The 17,669-nt window shown below is 40.0% G+C and overlaps 1 protein-coding gene across 1 annotated transcript in view; it reads left to right on the top strand.

Moving 5' to 3' along the window:
- The window catches only part of LOC138043594 (polycystin-1-like), a 28,525-nt gene extending 11,057 nt beyond the window's left edge, over positions 1-17,468 (top strand). Inside the window, exons 5-19 of the mRNA XM_068889946.1 lie at positions 66-578; positions 2,316-2,575; positions 4,115-4,467; positions 5,193-5,375; positions 6,065-6,190; positions 7,635-7,829; positions 8,076-8,321; positions 8,758-8,922; positions 9,524-9,928; positions 10,260-10,490; positions 11,060-12,227; positions 12,791-13,251; positions 13,699-13,962; positions 14,640-14,805; positions 15,227-17,468. Coding sequence (XP_068746047.1) covers positions 66-578; positions 2,316-2,575; positions 4,115-4,467; positions 5,193-5,375; positions 6,065-6,190; positions 7,635-7,829; positions 8,076-8,321; positions 8,758-8,922; positions 9,524-9,928; positions 10,260-10,490; positions 11,060-12,227; positions 12,791-13,251; positions 13,699-13,962; positions 14,640-14,805; positions 15,227-16,656 — 6,166 coding nt within the window. The 3' untranslated portion in view covers positions 16,657-17,468. The remainder of the gene's footprint in view (positions 1-65; positions 579-2,315; positions 2,576-4,114; positions 4,468-5,192; positions 5,376-6,064; positions 6,191-7,634; positions 7,830-8,075; positions 8,322-8,757; positions 8,923-9,523; positions 9,929-10,259; positions 10,491-11,059; positions 12,228-12,790; positions 13,252-13,698; positions 13,963-14,639; positions 14,806-15,226) is intronic.
- The last annotated feature ends 201 nt before the right edge of the window (positions 17,469-17,669 follow it).

Here is a 17,669-nt window from a genome sequence, read left to right on the forward strand (position 1 = left end):
GATGAGCCCTAGTTTAATTCATTCAGTCATTTTTCAAGCTCATGATTCCTTTTGGTTTATTTCAGTCTTCCAAATCACGTAACAACAAACCAATCAACGATAACTGTTCCTGCGTTAGCCCTGACCCCTGGTGAATACATATTCCAGGTTACAGTCAAGATATCCGGCGAGGGATTAACCAACGCTGACTACACTTACATTAAAATCACGGGCGGAGATATCGAGGCTCGCATCACCGGAGGAGACTTAAGGTCACATGATTGGGAAAAGGAGCTGTTATTGAATGCAAGTGATTCACATGACCCCTTGTTTCCCGAAAATGAATTAGATTATAAATGGTTTTGCAAAATTGCAGACGGTGAACACGATATTGTTAATTCTCGTCTTGGTTGCTTTGGAAATGGAGAAGGTCAAATTGAATACACAGGTTTAACTTTCACAATTCCACCCAGAAGTCTCTTTGAGGCCACCACTTACGTCTTTACAGTGAATATCAGCTCCAGAACAACATACCGCTGGTCGATAGCGTCGCAGACAGTGAAAGTGTTGATAGGAAATCCACCAGATATCCAAATACGGTAAGAGCATCTCTGTTTACTTCATCACGACATGGCATTGTTTTGTTTTCGGTTTTTTTTTAGTCAAACATCTTTTTTGAAAGCAACTAAGCGCTTTGAGACTCAATAAATAAACAGTGAGATCTCCTTGCTGACACCTTATTTTACCGTCGTTTCCAAGTCCTTGATTTAAAGTGTTAATGGCCAACTACAATTATATAATAACCCAAGTTATTCACGGATTTTGATTGGTTCTTGCCTATGATCTATTAGAGGACAGACGCACGATTGACGTCACCATCAGCTTTTATGCGAATAAAGTTTAATTCTTTATTATATAAAACAAATAGATTCCATGTTGCCGTGGGTCTGTTCAGTAATAGATCACAGAAGACGTCAAAATGTGGTAAGAACATCAGTGACACACTCGGCTGTCGCCTCGTGTGCCACTTTTTTGTTCTTACCACATTTTGACGTCATCTGTGGTCTATTACTGAACAGACACACGGCAACATGGAATCTATTTGTTAAATAGATGGTTTTCAACCAATCTCTAGATACACAGATAACAATGCTCCAATGTATATTTGCTGGTGGACGAACGAAAGGAGCTAATTAATGAGAAATCTTTTCTTTTCGTCCACCAACATGGCGGCGATGAATAAGCGTGAAAACCACTTGCAGAAACTTTTTAAAATATGTTGAGGAACATTTCAAAATGTATTTTTTTAATCCTTTCCTGATTACTCTGCTTTTTTTCAAATGTAAAATAAAATGAATAGAGCAAAATGAAATTTTCTGAACTTAGGGAGACATTAGACACGTTCCGAAGGAAGGAGAACTAAGTCGTGACAGTGCACATAGCAAGATCGTGAGAGATTATGCACTAACAATTGGCGTAAAATCAACTTTTCTTAATTTGTTTTTTCTTGTAATCAATTTGAGATCCGTCCATGCAATTTCATTTCCCTTTTATAGCTATTTACTTTATTGAATAATTGTAAAATAGTGTAGCCACAAGTTGAATTGCGCTTAGATTAACATAGGTTAATACATTTTCGACCTCGGATATTGCATTTTTAGCTTTCTGATTGGTTCATTCAATCTCGGTTATATACCGTATGACCTAATATGGAAACTGTTGAGTCAAGTGCTGCGAAGCTGAAAATCACGGTGAACGAGAAGCAAGATTTTCCGGGACAAAAAATCTGACACGTTCAGAATTTGATGAAATTTAATAAAACAATTATTCCATTCGCGCTTGTTGGATATGAGACTGGTTATAGCCAACTCATATCCAGTGCACGCTCTTGGAATAATTGTTAAATAACAATTAGAATAATACAAGATTTTTCACACGAGTAAAAAGTCGCTGGACCCTAAGGTCATAATAAGACTCTTCTTACAATGCTCGGTGTTGCAAAGGGAACGAAACAAACTTCCTCGAGGGGGCAAATAAACTCCCTCGAATTCCTATACTATAAAATCAAGAAACTGGACAACTTATGGGAGCGAACAGTCAGAAATTGTAATTTTCTATAGACCGAATGCATAAATAGCGGCCAAAAAAATATTCTTTTATGTGCTAATTAGCCTCACTAGCCTCGTTTGCATGGACAAAATATAAAAGAAATGTTGCTTGAGAGCGAGGCTAGTGAGTCTCATTAGTATATAAACAAAAGAATACATTTTTGGCCGCCATTTATGCATTCGGTCAATGACTGACATCAACGTTTCATTCATTTCTTTCCAAAACAGTTGTGAGTCGAATTGTGGAAAGTACGTGATTCCTCACCACCGATTGATTTTGAAAACCACTTGTGTAAACTGTGATAATCTTCAAGCTGTGAGCTATAATTGGTCGGCGGAAGATGTGCGCATGTCAGTTCCTTTTCCTATCTGGACCGCAAACCGTACCCTAACGATTCAGAGCTTTCAAAATGCCGTCATCCTTGGGGGAACATTTCACAGCGGAAGTTCGTACAGGATAAGAGTCTCCGTGAGAAGGCTAAATTCAGGTTGAAAACAGATTCATTTGTGAGACATTTTAATTCAGTGGTTCATTGTGAATGTCACAAGAAACAGGATTGGTGAAATGACAATTGAAAAGTAGCATAAACTTGATCAACAGCCAACACTCCACTTGGGGTGTCAGCTTCACATAATTTTGTAGAAATTAAACTAGAAATAAACATGGAAGACCTGAATCTAAAAATAATCAGGTCTAAGGAAACAATCATTGAAAAGTGGAGGGTTGTCCAATACTCCGACATAATGAGATTCATGGCACTTCACAATAGACATCACAAAGTGTCCCCCAACCTTAATCCTTAAAAAAATAGTAACAGTTTCGCGAGACTCAAAGTGCCCGTGTGATCAAAAAATCACTTCCTTTTTTCTTCAGATTTTGAAAGTGTCTTTGCTTAACACCTGACTGGCAAAATTTTTGAGCTTTCATTTTTATCCAAAGGCCGTTTACTTTGAGTGTAAATTTGGATTTCACGGTCCGCCATGGACCTCAGAGGGTTGGATCCAGGGAAAAGTGACGTCAGAGGCTCACTAGCTTAAAATTTCAGCGTGTGAACGCAGCTTATATATGCAAAGCGTGAGTTTAAAAGTCTGAAAGCCCAAAACCCCCGTGCTGCATATTAATTCTGCCACACACACACATATTGCATTCTTAAACTAGTGAGCCTTTGACGTCATTTTCTCCTCGATCCAGCTCTCTCAAGAACATAATGTTAGTAATGGCGGACCATTAAATGGGAAAATTACAGTTAAAATAAAGAAGTGTCTTTTTTAAATCAAGGCTTAAAACGTGGGTCACTTAGTGTTTTGTTAACATAGTTTTGAAATCCAAAGAAAAATATGAATTGATTTTTTGGTCACAGGGCACTTTAAAGAGCGGGACACTTTGTGACACTTTGTGATGTCTATTGTGACGTACCAGGAATCTCATTACGTAGGAGTATTGGACATGTATGGGAGAAAAGGAGGGTGGGGTGCCAGTTGAATTTTTCATGTGTCTATAAGAGACAATTGCTTAAATTGTGTAGATAAGTGCGAGGATCGAGGATCATTTCTCTCTTTTGTCTTTGCCAACTATTTGCTCTTAATGATGGCCACCAAGAATAGTAATGTTAAGTTGGGACAAACCAAAAAACTACCAGCAAGGCAAAGTCAGTCGATTGGGTTTTAATTGAAGTAAAGTCATCGCAAGACATGTAATATGATAAAGTGACCAAAGTGAAACTAACTTAATTGAATAGGCCAGTTTCGTAGTTAAACGGTTGGACTGGGTCTAGCGTGAAATGGATGCTAATGCGAGCAAATTAATTCAATTGCATTTGAAAAGATTTGCCCGCATTAGCCTCCATTTCATGCTAGATCCAGTCCAGCCGTGAGAATTCGAAAATGGTCTATTTAGGAGAAGTGAGACAGAACAAAGCTAACAAAGTGATGTCAATTCAGTCAAAGAAAAAGAAGTTAGGGCTTGCAGTAGGAGTAATCAAATGCTCTAGAACAATATCTCATCTAATGCGACGTAATATTTTCAGGAGCCGAAGGATTTTCCGAGTACAACGTTGAGACCAATCAGCCACCCAAGGGAGGGACGTGTGGTGTCACACCTAAAACTGGCAAGGAGTTGGGTACAACATTCACTTTTACGTGCAGTGGTTGGCAGGATGAACATGAACCGCTGACCTATGAAATGTCTTACTCTCAATACCGGCATAGTGAGGACCCAGTCTCAGCACAAAATAGCGTTCTATTCTTCCATGGTCCGTCTTTAACTAAAGCCGAGTTCTTACTTCCGGCCGGTGCGAAAGAGCGTGGTTACCTGATTGAGGTCATGATCATTATAAGAGAGGCCTACGGAGAGGCTTCAGGAATCAAACTGCCAATACAGGTGTTGTTTCTTGTACTTTTTCTGTTAAAAAGTTTTCCGTTGGAATCGACTTTCAGCCTTCTGCAAGATTATTTACACTATTTGCGTTATATCATTATTACAGCAAGCGCTTGCGCGGACATTTTTAAAGTCCACTCAAAAACAAATTGCCCAAATGGTGACTTGAGAAAATCAAAATGCTGTTGACAAGAGAGTAACCTGATCGGAGTGATTTAAGTGTCTTTTGGGGCTTTTCTAAATACCTTTAAAAAATAATGGACATATATTGTTCATAATTATAACAAATGGCATGCACTCGATGAGCACGTCTCGACCTTAGCTAATCTAATCAAATTAAACATTTTTCTCCCGCCCAACTTACGCATGACGTACCAGGTTTGTAAATAATCAAGCCCCTGCCCTGCTGGGCACGGTTAGTCTCTGGATGGGTGACCATCTAGGAATAACCCTTACCGTGCGCATGCGTTCCAAAGTTCACCGAGCTTTCCATCCATTCGTGGTGGGTGAAATGTGTACCAGCCTTACTGGGGACTAGTTGTGCATGCAACGGGATTGGAGTGGCGCCCACCCTCCCTGGCGTACGTCACGGGAGAAGCTAATGAAAAAGGAGCCTTCGGGTTAACGTCGACTTCGGTCGGCCTCTTGTCTTGTCATGAGGTACCAGAAGGGTGCCATTTTGTGTGTGTGAGTGTGTGTGTGTGTGTTATCTGGTTCTCTTCATGCAGGTGAAACGAAGAGACGTGACAAGAAACGAACTTAGAAAGAAAACGCTTGCACCAGGAAATAAGATAGAAAAGGCACTCGGTCTTGGAGAACACTTGATCGCAGTACAGACGATAAACATCGTGAGCAACATACTCAACAGTCAGAACGATACGAGTCACGATGCCATAATGGAAAACCAGCGCGTAAGTTATATTTTGTCGGAATGGAAACACAACCGGAAACGCAGCCTGTGGCCTGATCATATCCTTGCACAACTGTTTCGTCCTTGTAAGGACTCAGTAACATGGCCTGGCCGTGTCAATCTAGCAACGTGTTCTGAGAGCAGCCTTAAACCTAGTTTTCACTATTAACGCAAGCATTGGCACAAGCAATATACGAAGACTTATTGACTTGTCGTTAATTAGTTTCTTTTTCCCTAACCGTGAAACGTACTAATTATCAATACTTAGTTTACGCGATAAGTTGCTTTTTGCGTCACTGATGCGAATTCGGCTATAACCCCCAGCTCCGCCGCGCGTAAGTAAACCGACATTTGTGATACCCTCTCAAAGAGCCTTTTGTTTTGAGGGGCACACTACAATTACAGCCTATTATTGCGAACGAGTACTGTTAGTAGTTATTTTCATTTCCTTTTCGTTAGAATAATTAAACAATGGAACGCATTTCCCTAAAAAACATCAGATGAAAACGATTTTAGTGTTTTTAAGTGTAAATTGAGAAACGTGTTTTTTTATTAGTTACAAATGTTGTATTTTATCACATGTTTCCATAATCAATGAACGTCCTCGATAGGAATAACCTCAGACCTTTTTCTACTTAATGTATTGTACATAATAAACCCGGCATGATTTGATTTTCTTTCTTTTTTAAGATCCGTTTGATGATGATCAAGTATTTAAGTAGCATTCGGCCACAAACACTTGATGATGTGCTTCTTAGCTCCCAGACCCTACAGGTGGTAACCAGCGTCACCAAGGAAACCACGGTGAATGCTCAGGTACCCCAACTTTTTCATCCATTTTAGAGTTTGTCAGATGCTCTGAGACCACTGAACGTAAGACCACTTGTATCGATAATAGAAAATTAGTTGTTACTTAAACAAAAGCCTCCATTTACCGCAAAAAGATGTTCAGATATTTGTCCGCGGACGTTATCTGTTCCACGATCGAGAAGCGAACAGTTTTCTGAGAGCGAAGCTCGAGGAAAATTGTGAACTTCGAGGAACAAATAACGTCGAATAACAAATTCCGGAGCATATTTGAGAGTAAAATGGAGGCTATTATGTTTATTATTCTTCAAATATTTGTCCCAAGACTGGAGCTTACAATTAGACGAAACGTCTGCGAACAGCTTACTGTCAAAAAAGTCTACAGCGTATGAACGGTTGGTTTTTTGGTGTTTTCTGGTACCGCTTCATCAACCAACAAAACAACAACCTTTATTTGTACTCTTAATACATTAATATTTACAAAAAAAGTAGGAAAAATTTATTGAAACTTAAATAGAATAGAATACTGGCTGCCCGGAATAACGGTCGTGTCATACCTCATTGAACGAGCTTCAGGATTGGCCAAACGAACAATAGAACGAACAAAGATAACAATGGATTTAGCATAGAAAACAATACGAAGTACGACACTATACAGCCAATCAAATATAGTGTTCAACAAGAGGTACCATCCTACCTGGAACAACTACTGGGGCTATAGAGCCGGGCAACCAATGACATGTAATATAAGTAAGTACATTAAGATAAAGGTTGGTTCTAAAATTACTTAGCTAAAAACAGAAACAAGCAGAACTCAAACACACCCACGCAGCTATGACCTTTAGATGTTCTTATTACAGAAAATTGAAGATAAGCAGAATTAAGATGACATATCTAGATTATTTTAGGAAAATATAGTGCAAAAAAACAAAGTAAAAGAGAAGAAAAAATGGCATGGCTAGTTATAGATAAATAGAACAAATGCAAAAGGAACATCACTAGTAATTATTAATAAAGTTAGATTTGATCTTTTCCTAAAAAGCCGAGAATTTAAGAAGCTTGGTACTTTTATCCATAGAATTCCAAGTCTGTGAGCCTTTACTTGAAATCTAATATTATACATTCCATCACAAAAGCGAACCGAATTAATTTTAATTGCAAAAGTTTTGGCAAATTGGGGAATACCATCGGATTTTCTCCCGTTTTAGGTGTAGAATATTCGGTCACGTGACGCGTTTAGACCAATCGCGTGAGCGAAAATATTTAATGGCTTATATATTTAATTAGAACGAGAAGCCAAGATTTTGCTAAAATCGTCTGCCCTTTCATAATAATTATCTCTTAAGGCATCTAAAGTTATCATTATGGCTTTTAAGCAATTAACAATGGTCTCATTTTTAAAAGGTGTCATCAATGCAAGAGGTCATTTACTCAGTCTGTTCATTTTGATCAGGTTTTAGCGACGAAGCAGTACGCAACAATGGCTGAAAAGCTGCGTAAAGAATCCGAGAGAGGGGAAGATGGGGAAATCATTGAAACCATCTCCAATCAAATGCTGAGAGGATTATCAAATGTGTTCTTAGCATCTACAAGCAGCAGTAGCAGCAGCAATGGTTCCGCTGAAAACGAAGACAAGGAAACATCTCAGGTATGACGCTATGTTTAATTAAAGAGCTATTTGTATTCGCCGTTGGTAAACGATAACTTTCAAGCCCTCTGCGCTGTCTAAGGCTGAAAAATATTTTTTTCGTAATTATGGCTGTCATTTCTTTGGTGTTAGAGCTATGCGCATGCGTAAGACACAAGTCATGGTCTCTCTACTGTGTTTTTCCGGCTGCAGAACCACAAATTCTCCTTATTCGTCACGCTGATGTCTTTTTTACATTTGTTCCAGGAGGTTATTAGTGAAGTCCTCAGCCTCATTGATACAGTCTCAGACGCTGTGCTTGATACAATGATCCCGGAGCAGAAATCGGTGGAAATGAAAAGCAAAGGCGTTGTGATTGGCTTATCCAAAGAGCTTCCGAGTAACCTCGCAGGCTTATCATTTTATGTGGAAGCAGGACTTGGACAGTTTGTGCTGCCAAATGACGACAATCTGATAAACAGAACGAAAACTAATTCCTATATCACAGCTACAGTAAGTTGCGTAAATGGTTTTATAGGTCTCAGATTAATGAGAGAGGAGGATCAAGGCATTATTTGGCATCCATATATAATGACTGTAGTGACTAGCCAAGAAAAGAAAGAGGAGAGATTAGTTTCATGCATACTGAAATGATTAATCACAGAAAGCACCATTAATAACGATAAAATTCGTTAGATAATCATTTCCGTCTTCTTAGAATGACCATGCATTACGTAGCTATCACAACAAATGGAAAGCTGGTGCTTGAGAAGTAAGAGAAACTGGAATACCCGGAGACAGCCTCGAGAGGCAGCGTGCAAAACCAGCAAATTCAACCAACATGACACGGAGTCCACGAATGGAACCCAGGACTCATCGCAGCATTGATTGCTGTACCGGTGCTGCTTCCCATCAGTAACATCATTGTCATTTTCCTTTTTCAAAACAGTTGACGTCATTGTCTGCTAATCCCTTCCAAGGAGACAGTAATTCTACAGAGATAAAGACAAACCCATTGTCACTTGTACTTAAGGGGCCTGGTGCCAATGTTATACCCGTTGTAGGGCTGGCGTCACCAATCGATATTTTTCTACCTCAGGCCGAGGTCACACAGGTATGTAACATGGTTTGCACTTGCGTGATCCACAGCCACGTTTTCAACGAAAACGAAAGGAAACGTCTGCATCTTAATAGAGTTCAATTCCCGGAGGATTGAACAGGGACATCAAAATGACCGCTGTCTCTTTCTTTGGGGACACTAACATGGCGGCCGTGACGTCGTGTGAAAACTGACAACCGGTAGCTTATTCTAGATAGATAGATACTGAGATAGATAGTTTAATAAAAATATTACTTCACAGCCAAAGCGCTGAATTGCATAATACTTTACAAATTTTACAATGATACACTATATATACTACGTTAAAATACATGAGTATGACTAATTTAAATTTATTTAAAATACTACAAATTGCTGAAAAACAAGAAGTTCGAACAATAAGCAGAAAGCTAATCGAACGCATATTTACACAGTGTTGTTGGCTAATCGGCATATGGCCGGAATGAATGACCGCTGAAAACGCTTGGTGCGCACACCAGGGAGGTCGTTCCCTGTACCGCTTTTCTTTCTGCAATCGTTTTTTTTTTCTCATCACTCAAAGACAGCTACGGACACAGAAAATGAAACAGATATTAATTTTTACTTTATATTGTAGATTCCACCAAACATCTCGCAAACGCCTTCACCTGGAGGATCCATGACAGTTCATAAAGTAACTTTGCCTAACAATGATAGCACCTTGAAAGTTGAAATCATACCGTCTGACGGAATGTCAGCACTGACAATTTTCCTTCGGCATGACAAGCCCTCCTCGTTAAGTGAATACGATTTCATGACAACGCTCCCTCACCAGGATTCCATGAGCGGAAATTACTCGCTGTTTATTGCGCCTGATCAATTAAAGGGAAGTGGTGACTATTATTTTGGAGTGCTACCAAGTGCGCATGAAAGTAACGGGGAATTCACTACAACCACGCTGAATTATACGTTTGAGGTCCTTAGTCCAGCCTGCTATTTCTGGAACGAAACCTCCCTGCAATGGAGCACAAGGGGATGTAGGGTAAGTTGAATAAATGTCATAGTTCTGATGTCAAGATATTAAAACCCTTTTAGATCACAAAGAATAGTTTTAGAACGCCGAACGTAAAATAATAATGTAAATAAAACAGATAAATAACCCCAATCAAGTTCCGCAGAACTTTACTATGTGATGAATTAATCTTACAAAACAGATATACAGACTCGTGAAAACAGTCCTCCCCCGGTTGTCTCGTGCCTCTTTTTCTTTACTCTAAATGTTATAATCCAGGTTTGTTTATTTTTTCTGTTTGAATATTCTGTGTATTTTTTCAATGGACAGATCACCCTGATCTCTGACGTTCCTTCTTTAGGTTCATAACCAATCGACAAGCAGCCTGACTCGTTGCCAGTGTACTCATCTGACGTGGTTTGGTGCTGATCTCTTCATTCCACCAAACAAATTGGACATTAAGGCTTCAATCCAAAAGCTAACCGAGATACATAAGCATCCTGCGCTACTTGCTACTTACTGTGTGATCGTTGGCTTGTACATCCTGGGAGTGCTGTGGGCCAGAAGGAAGGATAGAAAGGATATTACTAAGGTTTCTTACAAAGCCTAAAATGAGTACTTCTTCTTATGGTCCACTGGTTAGGGCGTAGTTTGCATGCGATTGCTCCGAATTCAAATCACACTCTCGCCTTTACTTGGATAAGTTTTTGTGGTTGCAAATTCGAATCCACCACACTTCCTACCAGTTCTTTTGTTTTTAACAATGCTATGTATCATTACGTTTGTCATTTTGCCATTATTTAAGTAAAGAGCTTCTGAACTGGCTTGAAAGCTAAATACATTTTCACTGCAGACAAAGTCTTTACATTACATTTTACCCCCAATGTCACGTCAACTAGTGTACTTGCTTAATATTTCCTGTTGTATTTGTAGGAAGAAATACCTTTTTCATCAACCTGATTCATTTTTCTATGGTGATATTTCTCTTAACTTCATAACTAATAAATGTTTGACTAAGCGGCAAAAATGTGAAGAAAAAACCATGCTAGTCTCTATTTGAGCGTGTAAACCAGTGAAACCTTTAGTCTTAATTTTTGCTGTTCGTTGATGTTCGGTATAACTTCAAGATTAATGTATGGCCTTACTACTTTCCTCTTCCAGGTTGGTCTGGTTCCTGTTCTGGATAATCACCCATCACACAGATATCGCTATGAAGTCACAGTTTACACTGCTAGAGGAAAGAACGCTGGCACTACAGCTAATGCTTCCCTTCTCATCGCTGGCGAGGACGATCAGAGCGCGGTACACGTGCTAAAAGGCGCATCAAGAGATTGCTTACAGCAAGGAAGTGTAGATTCATTCCTTATCACCACTCCGCACTGCTTGGGAGGTCTGACGTTTATCCGTATTTGGCACGATAACACGGGAAAAAGTCCATCATGGTTCCTCTCCCAAGTGGTCATACGGGATATTGAAACTGATGACAAGTTCTTCTTTCTGTGTAACAAATGGTTAGCGTGCGATGAGGGTGATGGACATGTTGACCGGCTGTTTCCAGTGGCAGGAAAAGAGGAACTGCGCGACTTTGTTCATCTGTTTAAAACAAAAACATCACGTGACTTTTCCGACGGTCATTTGTGGTTTTCCATCGCCTTTCGCCCAGTGCGAAGTCGCTTTACGTGTGTCCAGAGAGTATCATGTTGTTTATCCCTTCTCATGTGTTCAATGCTAGCAAATGTGCTCTGGTATCGGACTCCAATTGAGAAACAGAACAGCGTATTGATAGACTTCGGTTTCTTTGAATTCACTTGGCATGAGATTGTTATTGGGATTCAGTCAAGCTTGATAGTCTTTCCAATAAACTTGCTTATAGTTCAGCTTTTCAGAAATAGATCAGTGAGCCCTAAGGCTAAACAGAAATATGCCGAAAGAATTTCCGTCAGTAACGAATGCAAATCCCTGGGTTCCGAAAACCATAAAGCTCGCAAGCAAACTGCTGTATCACTGAGTGATATCACTCCTACAGATTCACCGAAAAGGCAATCAAACGCAAGTTCCCTTACACAAAAGCACGTGACCCTGAAAAATCTAACCAGTCTTCGCGCACCTGCTTCTGCGCGCATGGACTTATGGGAAGATGACTTCTTTTGTTCACTTCTTGAGAGTCAAATTGGTGTGTCGCTGCCGGAAAACAAAGGAAAAGAGACACAAGTGGCACAGAAAAAAACGGAAAGAGACGATAAAGAAGGAGATTCACCGGACTTCTTATCGTCTGATATCTATTATTACCTGCACCAGGATGAAACACGTGATCACGACAAGGGTGCAGGTAATATATTTGACGTCTGGTGTCTTTCACCTCATTTAATCTTGTTTTAATTGAGTGGACGTAGGCTTGGCGAATTTCGTGACATGGTCCTTGTTGGTCTTTGAAAATTCTTTATTTGCGTTTGTGACATTAATTCTGAACTTGCTCCCCGATTTTTCCCCAAAATCGTCTAATGCTTTTTTGTTCCTTAAAATGTTTTTCGTTACCGCACGTTACCTTAGCTCCCTTAGGAGTCCTTCAGGACTCAATTCTCCAGAAAACAGTATCAAAATGTGAAAATTCCCAGTTCGCAAAAATTCTAAATCTAAATCAGCACAGTGTTAGATCTGACTATTCCCCTTTTCAGTTCTGGAGCTCGTTGTCTTTCCACTCTTGTTACTTCAAGTCACGTCTTTTATAAGATCGAATATTTTTCACGATTTGAAGAAAAACAGTAGTAACCAACACATTTTTAAGGCATAGTCGGGCAACGCGTACGGTCCCTCATCTTGATTCATCTTTGTAAGTCGTCAGTGCTTCCCATTCCAAAGCGACGCAGCTCTTAGCAATTGCTCTTTTTTTAGTTTCACCAGGTTCAGTATCTGGAAGGGGTTCATTTCAATCAACAGCGTGTTTGCTTCCCACAGAAAAACCTACCGTAAAAACGAAAAAAAGGAAAAAGTTTAGATGTCTATTTCCTTGGTGGTTTGTGTACGTTGGCTGGTTTGTGTGCCTTTCTACAGCAGCAGCTGCCGGGTTTTTCACGCTTTTGTACGGACTACAGTTCGACGATAAACAACAGAAAGAGTGGCTGGTCTCCATGTTCGTATCCATGTTTCAGGATATCTTAATCAGCCAACCGCTTAAAGTGATAATCATGGCAATTTTCTTTGCGCTGCTCTTCAAGAAACCGCAAGACGAGGAAGATGACATCATAAATGCTGAACTTGCGAGCGATGAAGATTGGCTTGAGCAAAATCTCACGCATGCGCTGGAAGGAAAGCACAAGACGGCCACCACGCACTCCCAGCGACCACCAAATAAGGTATTAAGTGCATACATTCACCCCTCAAACGTTGGGATCTTTGATCGCAGCCAGCATTTACTGAAAGGTGCAGTACATGTGCTGAGCTGCTAGCTGTGCATTAAGCTAAGACCTAAACGATATACTAGACTCCATTACATCCATTGTAACCAATACATTTCAAAATTTCAAACATCAACAAAGAAGGGGCGGACGCGGAAATGTGATATGTACGAAAGGAAAGGAAAAAGGAAAGGAACTTTATTTAAGTGTCTAGTCGTTCTAGCGCTGGAGCACTAACTGGGGAAACTGTAAACTGAAATTAACAATCAACGCAAATCAAGTCAAATGTTGGTTTTTTTAGGAGAGGGGAAACCGGAGTACCCGGAGAAAACCTCTCGGTGCAGAGTAGAGAACCAACAAACCCACGAGACGAAGTAATTTGTTTCCTACCATCTGTGTTTTCAGGTTCTGCTTCATGCCGCACGTGTCCGCCTCTTTAAAGAAAAAAAGATGCACTTGGTTATCCGAGAGATCGTCTTTTACTTTTTGTTTGTGTGGATGGTTTTGCTGATAGCACATGCACACAGAGACCCGTATGCACACTTTATGACGCAAAACATGGAAAACACATTCGTCGGTTATCAGGAATCACCTGGCGCACGTGAGGATGATAAACCTGAAGTAATTACCGAGAAGCCTTCTGGAGACGATACCATGAAGCTTGGTGATGTAAGTACAGCTGGCAGTTGTGGTTTGAGATCGTTATGAAGCCATTGAGAAAGGACCCTTAAGGTTGCCTTCGACTTCGGTCGGTCTCTTATCTTTTATTTTTTGCCTTATTGTATGGTGTAGAGTCGTACTCTAATGGATGCTACAACTGGATACTAAACGCTGGTTTCCACTACCGGGTGCTTATGACCTAGTGAAAATCAAAGGTCGGAGTCGTAAGCGGAGTTATAAGCTCGACAGAATCGGAGTCGGATAATCAAAACGTTCCCATTTTCTTCCGATTCCACTTATGACTCCGTAACGTATTATCCAGTGAAAACTAGATTGTCGAAGTCGGAAGCAGAAGTGGAAGAACCAACCAATTCACAATGCTTGGAAGACCTTGTTGGAATCGAGCATTGTGATTTGGTTTAGTCTTCCACTTCTGCTTCCGAATCCGACAATGCAGTTTTCACTGGATCGTAAGCGACGGAGTCATAAGCGAGCGGAATCGGTATTCTGCTTCCGACTCCGACAGTTTGATGTTCACGAGATCGTATCGCTCTGCGCTTCTGATTATGACTGTGACTGCGACCCCGTCGCTAGTGTGAAAACGAGCATTAATGGGCCAGATAAATGAGGAAGTTATTCGGTCCAATTAGATTTATGAAGCACATTGATCTTCTTTGCAACTATAGGTTACAAATGTCGTTGATTTCTGGGAATGGATGAACCAGACTTTAGTTCCAGGCGTCTTCAACGGTGTCTGGTACAACGGCCAGCAAGGAGAGTCTGGATACCTGAATGACAAGATGTCATATGTGGTGGGACAAGTACGCATGAGACAGCTTCGAGTAAAGAGCGGTAAGTGTCCAGATGTCGAACAATCATACAGATTGGAAAGTTTCCAGGATCGCAAGTAAGGAGACGAACATTTTGAGATTTTGACTGAGTGTCAAAAAATGTTCTCCTAAAGTGTCATCAACATGAATTCCACTTGAATCTAGAAATACTTGCGATACACGGCACGAAGTTTCCTCCTAACTCCATCACTCGGGAAAAAACATAAAAAGCTACAATAACGTCACCTGAAAAAAAAAAACAAATACATAGTGGACGCCTTGACTCAGCGGGACACTTCATGACATTTTTTTACGAGATCCCGTCACTTTTACGTGGATGCAGCGAAAATACTAATTTTGTAAAAGTTTTGTTCAACTCCTCAACATCATCATCATCGTTATCATTGTCATAGTCATTCTTTTTGTTGTTTTCTGAATCACAGGCACCTGTCAAATCGACCAAGTGTTTGAAACACACATGGGAGCGTGTAACGAGCCGTATTCCTGGGATGCTGAAGACCAGACTTCCAATTACGCACCTGGATGGAAAGCAGCCAATCAGAACAGCTCTTACAACTCTGCCTGTAGCGCGTGGCACTACAAAACAACCACTGATCTAAAAACACGCCCTTTCCTCGGGTATCTTGCCTTGTACCGAGGTGGAGGCTACCACATAGACTTGGGGTCTTCCGTTGAAGATGCAAACTTCGTGTTAAGCGATTTAAAATTTCATCAGTGGGTCGACAAATACACCCGTGCAGTGTTTGTTGAGTTCACCGTTTACAATGGACACAGCAATCTTTATTGCGTCGCTAACTTTTTGCTCGAGTTTACCGCTGCAGGAGGTGTGATACCATTTATTCAGTTGCTGTCAACAAGGATTGATCGCTATGTTGGCCATTTCCTGATATTTGTGCTCATATGTGAAGTTGCTTTTGTTTTGTTTGTCTTATTATTTACTTACCGTGAGTTTAAGCGGTTTCTTAAAACAGAACTCAAAGAGTATCTGACGGCATTTTGGACTTGGATAGAATTATTGCTAATCTCATTGTCATGGACCAGCATAGTTCTCTACGCCATCAGGTTTGCATTAGACAAATACACTAAGAAGACCTTCCGAAAGAATCCTCAACAATTCGTCGACTTCCACCACCTCGCCCTCGTTGATCAGCTGTTTGGTTATGTCTACGCTTTCTTGGTATTCGTGACCTCGATAAAGTTTCTCCGACTGTTTAGATTTAATCGACGTATGTCACTCCTCGGTTGCACGATTAAAGCTTCGGCTCGAGAGCTTTGCCATTTCGGAGTCATCTTCGGGTTGGTATTCGTCGGATTTTCACACCTGTGTTTCTTAGTATTCTCAAGGGAACTTTATAAATTCCACACGTTTGTCACAACTGCTGAAACTCTCATAAGCGTTATGCTTGGCAAATTTAGTTATGTCAATCTTGAGCGAACAAACAGAGTTCTCGGGCCGATCATGTTCTTTTTCTACAGCATTGGAGTTGTATTTATTCTTATCAACATGTTTCTCTCCATTATAATTGAAAACTTCAAGAAAGTGAAACACGACAACGATCTTCAATCCAACGAACACGAAATAATCGATTTTATCACCGACCAGTTTTTTAACTGGTTGGGGTTCAAGTCACGTTCGATGTTCAAAAATCGCGTCTCCACCGAAAGAGAATTTGCGAGAGGAAAGTACAAGAGAATGAAACGAGTAGATGAAGCACAAAAACTCAAACAAAGGGTGGATCGACTAGTTACGCTTATCAAGGAAGTTCATTTTGATTTCAGCGAAGATGAAGATTTTCTGAGGAACGATGGTGAAGTTACTTACCTAATTCCGGAAATTCAAGTAAAGTCTTAACCTAAAAAAAACCAACTTTCCAACTGTCCCTCCCTGCTGCTCAATGGCACAAGAAGAAGAGAGACCCTGGTAACTAGGTTGACAAATTCAGGGCGATCACGTGATTCAGTTTCCGTTTATTTTGCCACAATTCTCAGTATTATCAATGACAATATTATAATATGTTTTTAAGGACATTTAGTGGCGAGGAAGCTCATAAAGAAACCAGAAGGCTAATTTGATATGAGCGCCGCAAAAATGAGATTAAGCAGTAGGCTGAATTAGAAACTAACTGTAATGAATTTTTCTTTATCTATATATAAATTACTGGAATTTCTTGTATTATAGGAGTGTCTCTGAGACACAAACTGAAACATATTGCCAAATGCATTGCTATGAAGTAACCCCATAGTAAAGAGAAAGATAAGTTTTCCAATTTGGAAAGAAAATATCGCTTGAAATTTAAGAATGTTGAGTTCTTTGAAGAGATTTCAATGTGTTCAGTGTGGGAATCACAAGGAACCTACAGCTGAACCTATGATTCTGACAACCATTTCCTGTAGAGTGACAATACGGTGTAAGTTTGAGCGATTAGTAGATCCCCACACTGAAACAATAAATCAAATATAATAATACAGCGTACGCAAACTGAGTGGTTGGCAGACCAGAATTTTCCTTGAAACATTCAGTATATTCTTCCAAGACTACGCCTGCAAAACAAATTCCCGATGCACGTTCTGCTTTAAAATTCGACAAAAAAATGGCCCAACTTCAAGTTGTTAAATGTCATTATTTAGTATCAATTAAATCGTGTATTAAAATCACAGCGGACGTCAGCTATTGGCTGAATTACTAGTATAATGCTGTTATATTGTACTGCTTCCGTAAATTTCAATGCAACAATTTTTGTTCATAATACATCATTGCCATGAAGGGGTTGTTAGAATATACTAATCATTGTTATCAAGGCCTTCAATAACAGATGGTCAGCTCAAAACAAATCTCCTTGTGAAAACGCAAATAATCGTAGAGGG

Source organism: Montipora capricornis, chromosome 1, assembly GCF_036669925.1.
Source record: "Montipora capricornis isolate CH-2021 chromosome 1, ASM3666992v2, whole genome shotgun sequence".
NCBI lineage: Eukaryota > Metazoa > Cnidaria > Anthozoa > Scleractinia > Acroporidae > Montipora > Montipora capricornis.